A 17,564-nucleotide genomic window follows, 5' to 3' on the forward strand; every position below is an offset into this window, starting at 1 on the left:
TCTCCCTTCATGGCCTTCTGTAATTTCCTCTCCTCTCTTCTGACACTTGTTTGTGTTTGGAAGCAGCACGCTCCCTCCTGACAGACCGGGACAGGGGATGAGAGGGGAAATGTCTGGACACATTCAGTCCAATTAAATGTTGGCATCACATTCAGTCTTTCCAAAATGCACGTAAGAAACTTTAAGTGCCAAGCTAGCCACTGCAAATCGATGCCTCTCCATCTGCATTTCCTTGCATCAAGCCACAGAGTAGGCATTAATTGCAAACAAGCATGTCTGTCACAAGCCCCTCTTTAATATAATCCACAAACGTTCTGCTAAAACCTTTCAACTTCCAGCAGACAACTTCCATAATCCCATGTCACTGACGAGTTCTGGCAGAGCTGAAGTGTGTTTGCTGCCGACAACTCCCCTCACTTTCCTTTTCCAGCAGCACACATTTACACAGCAGCACTCCCTGCCCGGCGTCATCCCAGCCTCCCACCGCTCCTTCCACAGCCGGGTTTGCTAACAGGGGCTTACAGCAAATAAACAAACATGCACAGCCCTGCACGTGTGCTCCGTACATCATCTCCAGCCATCTGGGCTTTCAACAGGCCACCGCTCCCGCAGCACGGCTTGTGGCACGAGCCCAAGCAGGGCGAGCATGGCAGCAGTGCCCTGGCATCCACGGGTCCTGTGGCATCTGGGCAGAGATAAAACCTGGGCTCTGCTGCACACAGGGTCACAACCCTGATGGGCAGCACTGGGACTTTAATTGCTGGGTGAGAAAGCAGCAGCTGAGGAGGGACAGGCACTGTCTCCCACTCTCTCCTCCCACTGCTTTTTCTTTTTTTGCTTTAAACAACCGAATCTTGTTCTTCCTACTCCTGAGCAAAGCCCTTTAAAAATGAATGAGTCTACTCATATAAACAAATTAAGGGTCAGTTTAGAGTGTAATTAAATTAAATGCTTTATACAGAGTAACTAAACAGCTTGGTAGGATTCATGAAATTCAGGCCTCAGATGCTTTCCAGAGCAGCTGGAAGGGTTTTAGAAACTGAGCAGAGAAACTCTAAAAGCCCTCACTCAGAACTCACTGCAACATCCAAACCAGCGACATACTTCTACATCACTGCTACAGCTCTGCACTCCAACATGCATTCACAGCTCTGATTAGATCCAACTGCAAGTTAAGGACTAAATGTACTGAGGCACGTCCCCAGCTGATTTCAGTATAAACCGCGTGTCTGGAGTCTGACTGCACAAACAGGTCCATGGTCACCACTTGCCAGCTGAACACTCCCTGAGCCCTGCATGGACAGGGCAGCAATCCACCCCGTGTTCACACTGCTCTTGCACTGTTTTCACCAAATCATTGGTCCCTCAGTTTAAAATATGCCCTAATGTGTGCTCACGTGCAGGAACCTCTGAAGACATGAAAAATCTCCCATGACTTTTTGGTTTGAGAGAAGAAACGGTGCTCACCACAGAGCACTGAGACCAAGAACCCGTGGTGCCCGTTACCCAGTTTGGTACCTGCACAATGGGGTGGCCCCCTGCAGATGCCTTCACAGCCCCTCGACTGCCCTCTGTCTCATAATGGGCTCGGTGGTGGGACTTCGGCTGTACTTCGATACGTAGCTCGTAAGGTCCTGAGTGAGATGGCAGCTGCCAGTCAAGAGCAGGCAGGGATGGGCTGCAATGGAAAGGAGAGCAGATTAAAAATTAACACCAAGTACACTATCACAAACCACAAGCCAGCCAGAACTATTACTTTAGACACTGTGTCTCACAATTCATCCTTCACCATCTTACAGTAAAAAATTTCATCCATAAGGATAGTGTCATGACACAAGTAATTTAGAAGGTAATGGCTATTTTAGGAAGATTTATGAGCCCAGATGCTATCTGATTTGTATCCAAAACCGAAAATTTTTAAGACACAGATTGCAAATATATATTAACTCTCAAAAAAAAAAAATAAAAAGCAGAAAGACACAGGAGAGTTTTAGGAAGATTTCTGCTGTGAGAATGAATGCCAAACTAGTTTGGCATTTAATGAATCTAATGGGTTTCAACAAATCTGCTCTGTTTACAGGGGCTGGAAAGAAGGAAAAAAAGACATTTCCCTGCTTCATTCCCAACACAAAGCATGTCTGAGAGCCTCAAAGCAAAACTGATCTCTGTTGGATTAATTCACTGCAAAGGAAAAAGCTCTGGAGTCAGAACTTGCTTATGAATCCTATTGATGGTGATGAGCAAGCCTGCAGAAAATGCAGCTCACTCTTCTGGCTCAACACTGACTCTGCAATTAACTAAAATACTAAGGACTCATTACCTTCAAGCAGCCCGACAGCATGCAATGGTGGGGAAGTGGCATTCTTAGAAACCCTCTTCCAGCATAAAACCACACTTGAAAATAGCTGGGAGACCTCTAAGAAATACCAAGTTGATGCTTGAAAGAAAAGAAACAAGGACAGTAGAAACAGCAGCCCTGAGACAGACTCATTAATCTTAAAATCGAAGCAATAAGCTTTACAATTAAAACACTAATTTCATGTCCACTCTATATTCTTTCCTTTAGTGAATTCTCTTCACTGAGTGTCCTTCAAAAGTCTTTACAAGTAGTTAAACAACACACCTCCAACACACTCCCCCCTGACCTTTTATGTGAAACTTTATTACTTTTCCCATCAGCCTGGAGAAGATAACTGAAAAATAACTAGAAAACTGGCTCAATGTAACTCCATCCTACATAAAATCGTGGCCCTTTGTAGGTGCCATGAGCCAGGGGCTCCCTGGCACAGTGAGAGTCTTGTGCCACCACAGCCTGCAGGTGAGGGCTCATCAGCTCTCCCCAGCCTGAGAGGAGGCTGGGCACTGAATACTGGATCCTTGCCTCACTGCTGAAGCCCGGGAGCAAGGACAGTCTGAGCAGCAGGGATCACAGCTGAAATCTTTCCTTTCCCTGTGAGCTGCCTGATGGGGAAAGGATGTGCAAGAGCTTCCACACTGGATGTATGTACCACAAACACATGTTCAGCTGGGGGCTGGATACTCTCTGTTACCACCACAGGGATCCACGCTCAGTGCACTTGTGGCTTCTCAGGCATTACAGCTCTCAGCTGGCTCTGCTGCAGAACAGGACTGCTACCACTAGCACAGGTACTTTTCTGCTTTGCCTTTTGGGTTTTTGTGAGTGCTTACCCAGCCCTGTATCATGAGCACATTGAACTCACATCTGCTAAAGCCTGTGTGTGTGTGCACTGCTGAGACTTCAGGTGGTGCTAAGGTTCCCTACATTATTTTCCTTCATTGTTTACAAGTCTGAGCCATGTATTTGCATGCCTATAGACACACATCATACACATTACAGGGGTCAGCTGGAGCCACCAAGTCCCATCCTGGGTAAGGACCAGGATCACCTTTGCTCCCTGGGCACTTCCTGCTACCCCAGGACAGCTCCCTGGCAAGTTGCAGGCTCCAAACATCAAGCTATTCTACTCTCCAGCCTTCAGGACATGGAGCCCAATAACAGAGAGGAAGAGAAGTATCCACCTCAGCTCACCCTAAGTAGGAGTTTATCTAAAAGAAAAGTGGTGTCTCTGTGCAGGTTCTGAGCCTCCATGAACATCCAGAGTCAAGAGAAGCCAGGGGGGCACTCTCTCCACTGGCAAGTTCCTACCAGGGACAAACTCAGAATTTTCATTCTGCCCCTCCACACATGGAAGCTCCTGCCTCAGCTTCAGGGAGGATGTTGCACCTTCTGAGCTCCTGTGCAAGCCTTTCTCCCAAAACAGGCAGGGCCTGCTCTGGAGGTGAGGGAAAACTCTTTTGCTACTACACACTCATAGAAGGAATGAAGAGACAGCAGAAAATTACAGACAGATGGCCATTGTATGTAGCCACTGCTCTTTGCCTAGCACTTTAGGTACACATATTTTAGTCTGAAAAAAAAATAATCTGGATGAGGCATATTTGAGTAATGATAAATGACAAAGAGTAGAGCAAAACAGCTGTGTCTCTCCTGGTGATGATCAGCACACATTTTTAAACAGATGTTTCTGGTTTTAAGTAAATTCTCACTTGATGGATTTTTTTTTTTTTTTCTGGGGATGCAACATCTATCAGATTAGAAATTTTTAACACTTAATTAAAGAGGACAACTCTGACTGACAGCCTGTAGCCCTCAAGTTATGAGGGTTGGATTTTTTTTTAAGATACACAGAAGTGATAGTTTCCTAATTGATGCCGTCTCTTAAAAAAAAAAGAAGAACCAAAGAAAAAACAGACAAAAACTCCCCCTTTCAAATCATCACCTGAAAATGTTAGTATAATTAAGTTGCAAAATTCATGTTCTCAAATAAAGTCTGAAAATAAAAACACGATTTGCTGTTAGCCTCAAATATACAATCAAAATTCCAAAGCACCACCTGCCCAATTGTAAGTTGACAATTAATGGGAGTTTTCCTGATAAAGGAAGCAAAGTGATGCATTTAGCAGTGTCATGGACTGGGCTGTCAGAGCTATTTCCTATGTTAGGTTATCTTCATAATGCACTTAATTTTCTGTGGCTAAACGTGGTTAAAGGAAAAAGCCACCAAACAAATGGTGTAGTGGTGAAATCAAATCTGGTTGCTGCAAATATTAATTTGAAAATATCCGAACTACCTCATCAAGCCAGCATCACGTGGAGGGGAGAAGAGCCCCACCACAGCAGTCAAGGAGAGCAATAAAAGGTCTTCATGCAGTCTTTCTATCAAGTACACATCAGTGTTTTTCCCTCAGATGACATTTTCCACCAGCTGAAAACCTGTCCCATTCCTTTCTGCACCCTAATAAATCTCACTGTAGTCCTCCTAAATGCTGTAATGAGGTATGGTCACTTCAAGGCAGGTTCACAAAACCTGGTGCTAGGCTGTAGAAAACTGGCTCAATATAACTCCATCCTACATAAATCAGATTAAAAAACAGATGAATAGTGATTTATTTTGCATACACCAGATACACAATATGATTAAATCAAAAACAGATTATCCAGTCTGGCTGACTTCTGCCTTTAGCAGAAAGATTTATCAAGTTACAAAAAAAAAAAAAAGAAAAAAAAAGAAAAGAAAGATACTAAGCAGCCCACTGGAATATAGACAGGGGGGAAACAAAGCCAAAAACTTCTGCTAAACTTTGGGAAGGTGTTTAAGCTCCATTTTCACATGACTGCTATCCATTTGGGAATTAAATTATCATTATGCTTTCTAAGCTACTAGGTGTCCAAAGCCACTTGAAAAAGAGATTCACAGACATTTTTGTCCTAAACTGCAGAAGGTATAAGAACAACTTCCAGTCTCACCCTGGGACTTGCCCTGCTCTAGGCCAGGTACTACAGCATGGAGTCATCTACCCCAGACAGCTGACTGAGAGTGGCATAAGCCCCTGCCTAGAAGGAGAAAATGCTCAGTGTCTTTCAGCACCTGAAGTAAAGTGAGTGACTTGGAAGGAGTACAGCTGAGACTGCGTACCCTGGGCTAAACTTAGTTTTTTCTGACAAGGAGTTTTCCTACAGAAACAAAAACACAAACTAGAGATACCACAGGGCTGCTGAAACTTTTACCAAGCTGCTAGCTTAAACCTGCTCCAACTCTGCATCAAATGCAAATATGGTTACGATGTATTATTTATCTCTCATCTCACATCGAAGTGGATGCCGTTGAAAGATCCCTGTGTGTGATTTTGAAACAGTAAGAAAACAATAGTGAGGGCTATGTGTCCACCAACTTGACTGTGGTCAGAAAAATACACCTGCTTTATATTTCTTTCACCTATGACTTAACGTGGGCAGATTTTGCTGCCTCTTTTCTTTGAATTTCCTGTCTGACAGTTGAGCAATCTGGCTGTGAGCTCTTAAAATAGATGCTGTATCCCTCCCCAGCCTTGGCTGTATTTTGCTGACATGTGGAGCAAGCAGCTCCCCCGTGAAGTGCATGAGGAGCACTGGAATTCCTCATGCTAAAGTCTGAAAACATGAGTCGTCGTCATTCTCCCACATAATACTTAACCCTTCTGTCCTAAAAATTCACACTCAGACATTGGTTTGCATGGGAAGTTTCACATTTGATGTCTAAGAGAAAGGACAAGAAACTATTGCTGCAGGAATGGAGATAACAAGTGGCTGGCATCTCATTGCTGCTTATTCTGAATTTAGAATCCCAGGGTGTTAAAATGAGCTGGTGAAGGAAGGCCATTAATAAGAAGTTCACAGGGTTGCTTGAATGAACTGAAAAACAGTCGGGAGAAAGCGTGGGGAGGATTAAATCAAACAAACAAAAATATATCAGTTTACTGAGACAGGCTTCCAAGTAGTCATCAGCCTTATGGTGCAGCAACCAAATGTAATAAAAAGTCACTGCTACATGATGGCAAAACAAACATGTTGAAAGCATCCAAACATCCTTATTCAGCAGGAATAGAGCAGAAAAGAGAGAAAGGTTAGCAGCATTTTGGGCTCCTCCCTGTTCGTTTCCCCGTGCCTGCCCCTCAATTAACACTAACGAGTCCCAGGAGATGGTCACTGCCACACAGCCACAAGTCCCCACTTCACTGAGTCATGCCCAGACAGCCCTGCCTTTGCTTTGTCTGAGGAACTTCCTCTTGCCTGCCATAAACACACAAGTTCACCATGGATGCACAGGTCAGCAAATCCGGTGCTGCTGCACCGCTGCCCATCTCATCTCATCTCATCTCATCTCATCTCAAGATTGCTGGTACCTTTTTCTTGAGCAACTCAACTTTTCCCAAATAGGGTTGCCCTCTATCTCATGATCTGGGAAAAAACCACCTCTAATAAAACAAAAATGATAAACTAACAAACAAAGAGTTCCCACAAAATCAAAATCATCTGAAGGTTGACAAATTGAAAGAAAGAAGCAAAATGTCTGCAACGTTTTGAAATCATAGCTTGTAAGGAAGTGATATAATTTGGGGCTTCAACTTTTGCATGCTTGAGTTTAATACTGTCAGAGTCCCAAAAGTAGAATCCACAAAATCCACAAAAAACCCCCCCAAAAAGCTCAGTGATGCAGAAAAAAAGTCAAATGTGTTTTTGCAACTTGCAGAGAGGTATCCAACTGTACATTCTCTAGGTACAAATTTCAGTCTCCATAAGTAAAACTATACAACCATGTGCCTGTGAGGTCAAAAACATACACGCATATTTTCAAGGCTGAAAAAGAGACTGCAGCTAAAGAAAATGTGGCATTTGACTGTTTAAAAAATAAACTGTGGAAGAAAACACCATGGGGAGTTTTTAAAAGTCACCTGTCTATTCCTGGAAACTTCTTTTGGTGTGGTAGACCTCATATATGCTATACGCCCAACCAACAAACCCAACCATTTCTCTTTCTCTTGAAAAACATTAAATTTAGTGCAAGCTTAAGTGTTAAAGACCAACACACTCCTTGGATTAAATCGATAACACTTGTTATAAATACAATGCACTACTTTTCAAAGAGTAAGAAACTGGCTTCAGGAAATCTCAGGTTGTGTTTAGTCAAATACAGCAGGTGAAGGGGAAGTCATATAAATGTGCAGGATACTTAGAAACGTGGCACTTTAGTGAATGCCTATATTTTTTGTTGTGATATAGGTTGATTAAGGACCTGCTTGTGAGCAGGTATAAATACAAGAAATGTAATTTTAATTTGAAAGCAGTCACTAACAATGCCCCCATAGCTGACGGGAGAAGTCCAGTTCTGTACTTCCATTTTGGCTTTGACACTTTTGCCCACAAGACATTCTGCATTACACAGCACTTGGGAGAGGTGGAGAAACAGCACAGAAGGAACACCACTGACACAGCAAGGGTTTGAGAAACAGAGAGAATCACCTACTTGTACAGCAACTGCCCAGTGCTTCTCTCAAAATTATTTGCTGCAGTAACTCTAAGAGAGATATTACAGACAGAAAATTTTTGCATTTGAGTGAGACAGCATAATGCACAAATACCAAAATAAAAAAACAAAAAAAAGAACTTGGAGAAAAAAGTTAAAAGAGAGCTTCACAAGGACCATCTCTTGTCTCTGCACTATGATTTGCCTCCAGGGCTTTTTGAGGCAGACTGGTATATTTTGGTCTAGAAAAGGTACCTCAGAGTTTGTTCCAATGCTTCCCCTGAAATCTCTTCTTGGTCTTTATTTTCTACATCCAAAGATTTGGTGCAAGGCCCTGAGCTGCAACCGAAGGACTGCAGACAAATCCCCACCAGCCCTGGGTTAATCTGTGCAGCTCAAGCCTCAGCTGTGAGGTCAGGCTCTACCCTCCCTCCCTGCCCTGTGATCCTCTGCACCCTGTGCAGGAACAGTCACATTTCACAGTCTGGAGGGAGATGTGTGAGCCCAGTCTGCACCACAGAGCCCACGGCCCAGGGACTGGGCTGAGCACCTGAGCTCACAGAACACATAAAGACTCTATTTCTGCTAAGGCAGGCATTATTATACCCTCATTATATATATCCTTATTATTCCCCTACTCCAGGATTTGAAAAGCCTAAAGGAGACCGAACTTTAATTACAACAAATTAAAACCATCATCAATTTTAGTAACAATAGCAAAAAGCAGTTTCCTTTTTAGACAGATGCCCACTATTAAAACTCAAGAAAGGAGACAGCACTCAGCCGATGGTGGGTCTGAGCCTGCTGCCTCCTGCTCCCAAAGAGATGGGAATGGAAGAGATGGGGGGAAAGGCACCAGTGATTTTCCAAGGCATGCTGGCTTTTGATGAAAACTGTACCGCATATTCAGGAAGAGACAGAGGAGGTAATCAAATCTGGTTATCTCAAAATCATTATGACCGGGTAGGTTTTGGAGCCTGAGTTGTTTGTTGGAATCCACCCCTCCAGCTCTCGCGTTTGAAATAGAACAGATGTGTAACATAACAGGAAAAAAATCCAGCTCTGTTGTGACAAATTCTTAACCAATTTTTTTGGAAAGATTTAAAATAACAGTTTCTGTTGCGTAGGCTGTGATCCTGTTGACGTCCGTGCTCAGTTGCCCAGCACTTTCATATACATAAAACGAGACGTATTTTTGGTGGAAGGAAGCACTGTCAGTGTATCTGATTGGTAAAATAACTTAAAAATCACATTTCAACAGCAACTTCCAACTGCCCTAGAGCACGAGTTAATGAGATCACATGGAAACATATTGCAAACCAGGAAACATATTTTATACAAGACCAAAACAGTGGAAAAAATGTTAAATACACAACCTAGTGGGGCTTCGTTCTGTGCACTTCACCTTTCTTGTTTGTGTTAGCGCGCAGGCACGCCGGGTGCCTCCTGACGGACCGCGGCACAGCGCCTACGGCCGCTTGCTGCAAGGGAAAGATAAAAGCCTGTTTGGCCACACTGTCCTATTCCTGCCCTTGAAGCCGGCGGCAAAACGCTGCCCCCGACACAACAGCGAGGGCCGGCCTCTCTGATGAACGTGGGCTACTTGGCTCTGCAGAGCGTGAGCATGAAAGGCTTTTCTCTGCAAATGGGAAGGCTCTGAAGGATTTGCCTGCTGTTAGAAGTCTCCACCCCAGCTCTGAAAGGCAGTGAATGCCTGAGTGGCCAGACCCAAAGGGGTTGCTGCATTTCCCAGCACTGAATTGAGCCAGGGTCTTGAAAGGATCTTGGCAATGCAGAGGAGAATGAGAATGATAAGGAAGGGGAGTGTGCTATAACATAAAGAGCCATGGACCACTCCACCTCAATTTTGGGAGACAGCATATGGCAGAGAGGTGCTGGCTAAAGAAAGGTGAGAACCAGGGAATGCATCGCTAATTAAAACACCTCAGCTACTCACTCGCTGTTTTCATTTTGAGAAAGGCAGATTCACTGTCAAGAGCAAGAGGCCAGGTGTGCTTGGGGAGGAGGAGGAAAGGGGGTGGCCATCTCAACCAGGGACTAGGAACAGCCTTTACTAACCCTTGGAAAGCTGAACTATTTTCCTGCACCACAAGCTTCTGCATATTACAGCTTCCAGAAGACTCCAAAATAAAGTCTATAAGCACAACAGAAAGAGAACGCAATGAACGCAATTCAGATTTCAGCTATTCTGTGCTGCTTCCTACCCAGAGCCCTGCTGTGATAAATAAATTTGATGAACAAATTAAACCACTATCAGCTGAAAAATTAGGTCTTCTTCTTTAAACAGAAGTGGTGGGGAAGACAGAAAAAAAACAGTGAATAACTGTTCAGCAGAGACAGAGAAAGATAGCCTTCAGACGAGCTGAAATAATTTCAGATAAGCTGAAATAATTCACAAAAGAACCATATTCTTATTTAACTTGTATTCACTATGCACAAAGCATAAATGTAAAAGGCCCTGCAACAGTCACCATAATGAGACCATATCCTTGCCCAGAAATATAAAAATACTAAGACATAATAAACTTCAAGTAAAGCCACAGGTTTGATAGCACCAAATTTTCTTGCTCCCTGAGCTTCTGAATGTCTGATTTCCAGACTGCCCAGCCTGGGGCTATCCCCTGGAAAGTGGATAACTGGTTACAACCTACACCATAGCCAGCTCCAAGAACAGCCTCTTTCACCCTTCAAGGCTTGACTCGTGGTCACACCACACCAACAACAGAGGCAGTGTCACAAGACACAGTTAAGTGGAGTGAGTGAATGGGCAGATTATGCAGGAAACAGAGACAGGAAGGGGAAGGAGGAAACAAAAGCATGCAATAAAGATAATACTGGAATTGCCCTCTAAGTCAGGGTTCCTTACCTCATGTAGGATGTTGGAGATAGAGGCTTTGGTTTGGCCCACTGGTAGGGATGCTGTGGCACTGACAGGTACTGCTCACAGAAGTTTCCTTTCCTGATGTGCTGAAAGCTGGAGAAGTCTTCTGGTGACAAATCAGCAGTGGGCGATATGGTCCCATGATCCTCGCCAGCCGGTTCGGTTTTGAGAGTCATGGATGGGGTGTGATCGATGGCGGTCTTCCTCGACTTGATGGGAATCCCATCGTTCATGTCGATGGTGCTGTCGGTGGTGAGGGCGTTGATGGCAGCGACGATGGCGGAGCTGGTGTACTGGTTGGTGTTCCCCAGCCACGTGTCGTCCGTGACGCTCACCCGCGGCGAGCTCTGCGGGGAGGGAGTAGGGGAGTGGTGTGGGGAATAGGAGGTCTGCCGGCCATTGAGGCTGTACTTCCTCTTGTTGCAGGGAGACGGAGGCCTGGAGTTGCGAGCCCCCAGCCAGTTCTCCTCCGTGATGCTCGTCCTGGGAGATGTTGATGGAGAGTGCCTCGGGGAGCTGAGCAAAGTACAGGCCACCATGCCGCGCTGGTAGCCCTCCTCCGCGTCCGTGGTCTTCGGAGAGACGCACGGGGACTGCCACGGAGAGGTCTGCGGGGAAGTGTATGGGTACGAGTAGTTGGACTCATAGGAAGACGCTTCGGAGTTGCAGCTTCTGGAAGACAAGCTACTGGCTGGACTGAGGCAGGACGGGTCTCTGTACGCCTCGAGGTTCGGCAAGTTCAGAGTGGCGGTGGAAGGCGACCGCTTGGCGTTGGGGATGGCCTCCTCCACCTCATCGTGGAAAAACTGGTTGTTGTTGTGATGCAATCCCATGTAAGACGTGATCTCAATTCTGGGGCTCTCCAGGGCTGGAGCTCCATTAGGCCTCATGTTTGGTGGCAGATAGTACTCAGAGGCTCCGCTGTCAATGTGTCCTCCATATCCAGAGGGATGGTTTGTCGATGGGACAACTGAAATGACGGGATTTGATGTCTGCAGGCCATGACATGGAGTTGACAATGAGGAATGTGCCACATTTAGGGGCAAGCCAGCATTTACATTTGAAGATGCATAATTATAGTGTTCTGGAAGAAACAAACAAACAACAAAGAATGACATGAGGTGCTGCACAAATATACTCACTTAGTAACATGCCCAGCTGAAATGGAGGGACATGGCACAACACACAAAAGCACAGCTCCCCCTCACAACCCAGCCCACAGGTGTGCCATGCTGGGGGAGAGGGTGCAGACTAGCATCCTTGAAAATGCCACTAACTGAACAGAACAAGACAAGATATCTTGGGATGGGGCATGTACACAGACAGAACTGCTCTTGAGGATATGGTTCTTTGGTGAAGAGCAAAAAACTGAGTCCTCAAACAACATTGTTTCAGGATTCTGGGAGACTAAAGCATTCAGACATGCAACTGAAGAGATGTGTTTTTACACAAGTGAGTCAAACTCCCTCCCTGAAAAGTTGGAATACACAAAAAAACTGGACAAAAAAACAAAAGTGGAGGCAGACTAAAGCAAAGAACAAGATCAACTGCATTCTGTTAAAAAAATTATACACGACCGAAATTTCCATTACAGCAAGTTTCCAACTGGTTCCAGTTAACTAGGATTTTGGAAAAAGATGGCTCTATTGATCTGCTCTGGTTTCTGGGACCACTTATCCTCCAGCCCAATTGGCAGAGGCCAGGTGAAGGATAAACATGGATGTCTCACTACTCAGTGACAGCTGAAATTCCCCTGAAATTGCTGGTTATTGCGCACACCACATCCAGTGCTGCCAGCAGCGCGCTCTGGGCCAGCTCTCCAGCCATTAACAGTACACAAAAGCGAGAGCAGAGCTGCACAGCCACTCTGCAAAACCTGGAAGGGGACAGACACATCACAGCCTGCTGCCAATGGGCTCCCTGACCAAGCACAGGGAACAACGTTCCCTTCGCATGCCTCCATCCCTGCTGCTCTACAGGGACCAGTGTCTCAAAGCTGGTCCACATGGGATCATCTCTGCCTTCTCTTGCTGTCTGCCTCTGAAGGGACTCCTTCAGCTCTGCTACCCTGTCCCAGGGATGCACATGTGACTCTTTGCCACTCAGAGATATGGGGGGCTATCCACTGGGGAAATGGGCAGCCCTCAACCAAGGATAACATGCCCCTGGTGCTCTGAGCTGTGGTGGGATGAGGAGTCATCATCTTTATTCTTTCTGATATAGGGATGCTCTGTGTCACCAAGACACACGAGCCCTAATGCCAGTACCTCTTACTTTACTGAGAAAAGAGAGCAAAAGCTTTCTACCAGGGACAATGACTGCTGAACTCTGAGTCTGGATAACACTGGTGTACAGGTTCCTCTCAGCAGTCTGGAAACACACCCAGTTGCAGCCCCAAGCTGTGCTTGCAATGCATCAGCCTTCCCTGAAGTTTATTATGCCAGCAGCATCACTTTCCTGCAGGACAGAGGGAACTCTACATCCCCCGTGGTCACAGTCAGTCCCCATGGGAAGCCTGTCCCTTTCCATCCCAGGAGGCAAGCTCTCTTGGCAGTCACGTTGTGTACCTTCCCTCAGAAGATACAGAAAGGCTGTGTTAATTACTGCAGCTGCTATTCCCAGGGCGACCAGGGAGCTCTGCAAATGCAAACGAGCCTCCGAGCTGGTAACCAGCACAGCCAGCTATTCTCTTTCTCTTGTTTATCAGCTCAGCCCTCTCTGGTGTCATCCACCTGTGATCCCATGCTCACCTTTCTGGCTGGCAAGGACTCCAAGGCAAACAGTACTTAGGAAAAATTAATGTGCTGTGGCAGCTTCACAGCAGCTCCAGCTGATGTATGTCACAGCAGGTAACAGTCGGGAATGATGAGCAACAACAGCTTTTGAACTCGCTCTCTAGCTGCCCTCAGATACTGGCCATTTGCTCAGGAAGGGTCATTAAATTACACTGCAGTGTGCCACAAATAACACTGGATTATTCAAAACATGCTGGAGCTTCATGCTCTATTCAAACAACCAGGGAGGCAGGAAATACAGCAAAAGAGGTGTTGCTTGACAAAATCCAACTGCATTGGTCACATCAAGGTGCAGATCTGCCTGGGGGATCAGAATCTCCTTCCAAAATCAGTTCCCTTTCGTTGCTGCCCTGCAACTTGGCCACACTAACCCAGTGTCACCACAATCACCACTTCCCTCCTGCCCTTCATGGAAAAAAACTTCAATGTAGCACAACAGTGGTAAGACCTTATCTGATTCAGCAATTAGCTCAGAGAAAGGGTCTAAAGTAGTGCCTTCAGGGCAGGTTCAACCCCTTCACTGCTTCCTCCAGCTCCAGAGGAAGCTGATGTCCATGGCACCACACTGTTGCTGGGACACTGGCTATGCTCTTCTTCCACATACCTTTCCACAGCCTCCTGCTCTGGCATACAGCTGGAAGGCACTGGTGACATGGCACAGTTGGGACCACTCCCAGCTGGTCCCCACCATGCAGCTGGACAGCCCAGGCAAGGGACCGAGGGCTCGGCAGGCTGCCCCAGCTCTGCACCCACCAGGTGGGCTTTGCCTCTGCTGACTGCAGAATCTTGTATTAAAAATAAACAGGCAAACAAACAAAATAACTGGGATAAGTACTGTGAGCCCTGCAGTTTGCTCAAATTCTAATGCGTGACTAGGGTGAAATTCAAACACTGCAGTCTTGCTGGAGATCTGCAGCCCAGGCTGAACAGGCAATACAAAGCTCAGATAGGCCTTTGGAATCGAGTTTTTAAAAAATTATTAAATGACAGGTTTAAGTACTATGAGCAACAAGTTCCCTAATTCACATGACAAGAAATAGCCACTTCTAGAATTATAAGCATTTTTTTTAAAGTCAACTTTAAAAGGGTCAAGAAAAATGATGTCATACAGCTCATACGATAGTACGAAGAATAGAAAGATGTAAGATCCAAAGCCTTCCAAACATATTTAGGTATCTTAAAATTATAGGCAGCATGTAGAAAATATGTCCACCAAATATAAAAGCCTCAAAGGCCAGAACTAGGAACAAGACAGAGACCTTGGTTTGTGGGCTAAAACTTACCAGCTACAATTTCTGAAAAAGCTCATTCTCCAAATCTTCCATATTTACAAAATTCACCAAACACATATCCACAATTAGTATTTATAACATGCTGATATTTTCCTCACCAGGGTGAATGATACAGGTAGAAATAAAATGCTGCATCACGTAATGTAGCTATGTAGTAAATTTTGACAGTCCATAAGCAGATGAAAGGCAGGTAATGCCTCTGCCATGGCATCACTGTTATGACTGTGATTCACAAAGGCACCCAGAACCAGTGTACTGACTACCAAGACACATTTAATAGGGTTTTATATATATTTATATTTAATATCCTGAGCCAAACCCCAGTTTCAGATAGACTAGTGAAGGTTTGCAACAGTTCTGTTCCAACAAATCCACATTTAAGTACAACTAGGATGAGAAATTGAACCCTTTTGAGTTATGAGCACACCTCCACATATTCCATTTCCCTTTGTAGCAGTTAAACAGCTCCTTTTTTCCCCCTCTAGTTAATTTCACAGCAAGCAAGTTTTATCCTTTCTATCATGAATGGGCTGATCCTGCACGGCACTAAGCACCATCGTTTTTTACTTTCATACTTTAAATAGGAATGCTGGACACCTGCAGCTTGTAGGGCCCTTAGAGAAGATGAGGGCTGTCTTACGTTGCTCAAGATGAAGCCACATCTACATTTGTGTTTAAATTCATGCTTTCAAAACTGCCTGGAGATAGGTACTTTTCTCGGACTTTGATACTTAATTTGCTTAGGCCCCTCCACTTTAGACACTTAAGTGTCTAATCACTAGAACACTTATTTGAAAAGCTTGCTGTGAAACTCTAAAAACTGCCTTCCTCTAAAAACTAGGAGCTTGTAACAATTATTTGGACACCGACATTGTGTCAGAGAGGTGGGCAACTGGGGAAAGCTAGGAAGGTTCAAACACCTTCGATCATATCCTGGCAGGCTGCATTAGGCAGGCAACGATTTGTAAATCTGCTAGAACTTACAGGCGAAAAGATAAAGGCACAGAGCAAACAGCCCAGCTCTGAGGCAGCGTTGTCATCCACTTGTACACGAGCTCTTTACGGTGACCCGCTACCACCGACACTGCAGCGAGTTAACCACGCACCAGGAAGCGGCAACCTTCTCTCTGCCGGTCCCAGGCTTGCTCGCCTCGTTCCCACCTCAAGCATTGCTTAAAGCCATAAAAACAGACAGCCGGACCGACACACCAGAGTCGGGAACAGTTGTGACCCGTGACAAATTCACGCCCGTTATTTTTATTTGCGGATGACCTTCAAGTTAAACCCTGAGCTCACGGGGGGATGGGGAAAGGGGGCTGTAGTAAGTTTTCAACCGGCCCATCTCTGCCACGGTCAAGAACCAAAGCCAGCAGAGGAAGCGGTGCGAGCGTCAACGCGGGGGTCCGGGCATCTCAAACAACTCCAAACTTGTAAAAACTCTGCACCGGCGGCCCCCCCCGGGTCGTCTCCCCTTGCACCTCGTTCGGCCGCTGCCAGAGGAGCGCCGGCCGCTCGGGCAGGACTCCATCCCGCTCGCTGCTTCCCGGCGTGGCTGGGGCGACGAGCACCGCCCGGGCCCGGGCCGACCTGTCCGGCCGGGGCTGCCGGCTCCCCCGCCCCGCTCCCCGCCAAGGGAAGCAGCCTTTCCCCCTCCCGAACGGGGCAGCGCAAGGAGGGCTCCCCGCAGCATCCCGCCGCCAGCACCCCTGCAGGTGCCCCGGCCGCCCCGCCGCGACCCACCTCCACCCTCATCGCTGTGCTTGAACTCGAAGAGGAAATCGAAGTCAAACTCCTGCTCGGCCTCCACGCCCGTCATGGCTCCCGCCGCGACCCCCGCCAGCTCCGGCACGCTGGCGGCGGTGGTGGCGCAGCCCCGGCCCGCCCCGTCGGGCTCGCCCGTCGCGCCCGGACACCTGCTGCGGCGGGCGGGCTGCGCGGAGCCCCGGCACGGCGTGGGACGGCGGCCGCCGCTGCGCTCGGTGACGTGACCTCGGCCCCGACGGGCGGCCTGTCTCGCTGCCGCCGCCGCTGCCGCCGCCTCCGATCCGCCCTCCCGCCCGCTGTTGATGTTTCCGGGTCGATGCAAACAAGCGCGGTGACCGGCCCCCCCCGCACCCTCCCGCCGGGGCTCTGCCCGTGCTCCGCGGGGAGCCCTGCCCCACCCGCGGGACCCGGCACCGGGGGAGACGCTGGACCGCCGAGGGCTCGCCGTGGGCGGGATGAGCAGCCCGGGGGTGGGCGGGCAGCGGGACTTCACCTGCTCCCGACCGGCGGGGGGGCCGGAGCGGCTCCTTCCGCACTTCGGCGGGAGGGAAGTGGGGAGGTAGGACAGCTCAGCCCACTCAGGGGGGACACCGGCGTGTCCCCTCTCCTCTGACAACTGATAAAATGTTTCTTCCGTGGGTGCCCACCACGCCGCGTCTGTGAGCCAAGAGTCTCCGCTTTCATTTATTTATTATTTATTTCACTTAGTCGCAGCACCCACTAGTGCCAGCTGCTATAAAAAGCGCAGTAAAGCGGGACTCGGAACGGTGCCGGCCGCCTCCGTGCGCCGGGGACGGAAAGGTCCTGTCCGGGCCGCCGCACACACCGGCAGGGCGCCTGCGAAGGGCTCCGGTGGCGTTGCGGGCACGGCTCTGCCCTGCCTGTCCCTCTTCCCGAGATAGACCGGGATACAAATTAGGGAAAAGTAAATTAAGACTTTATGTTT

At 47.3% G+C, this 17,564-nt stretch overlaps 1 protein-coding gene across 1 annotated transcript in view; it reads right to left on the minus strand.

Moving 5' to 3' along the window:
* NFATC1 (nuclear factor of activated T cells 1) overlaps positions 1 to 16,931 on the minus strand; it is a 105,013-nt gene extending 88,082 nt beyond the window's left edge. The window contains 3 exon segments of the mRNA XM_079300629.1: positions 1,519 to 1,678; positions 10,753 to 11,851; positions 16,595 to 16,931. Coding sequence (XP_079156755.1) covers positions 1,519 to 1,678; positions 10,753 to 11,851; positions 16,595 to 16,670 — 1,335 coding nt within the window. The 5' untranslated portion in view covers positions 16,671 to 16,931.
* Between the last annotated feature and the right edge of the window lie 633 nt (positions 16,932 to 17,564).

Source organism: Erithacus rubecula (assembly GCF_903797595.1).
Source record: "Erithacus rubecula genome assembly, chromosome: 3".
NCBI lineage: Eukaryota > Metazoa > Chordata > Aves > Passeriformes > Muscicapidae > Erithacus > Erithacus rubecula.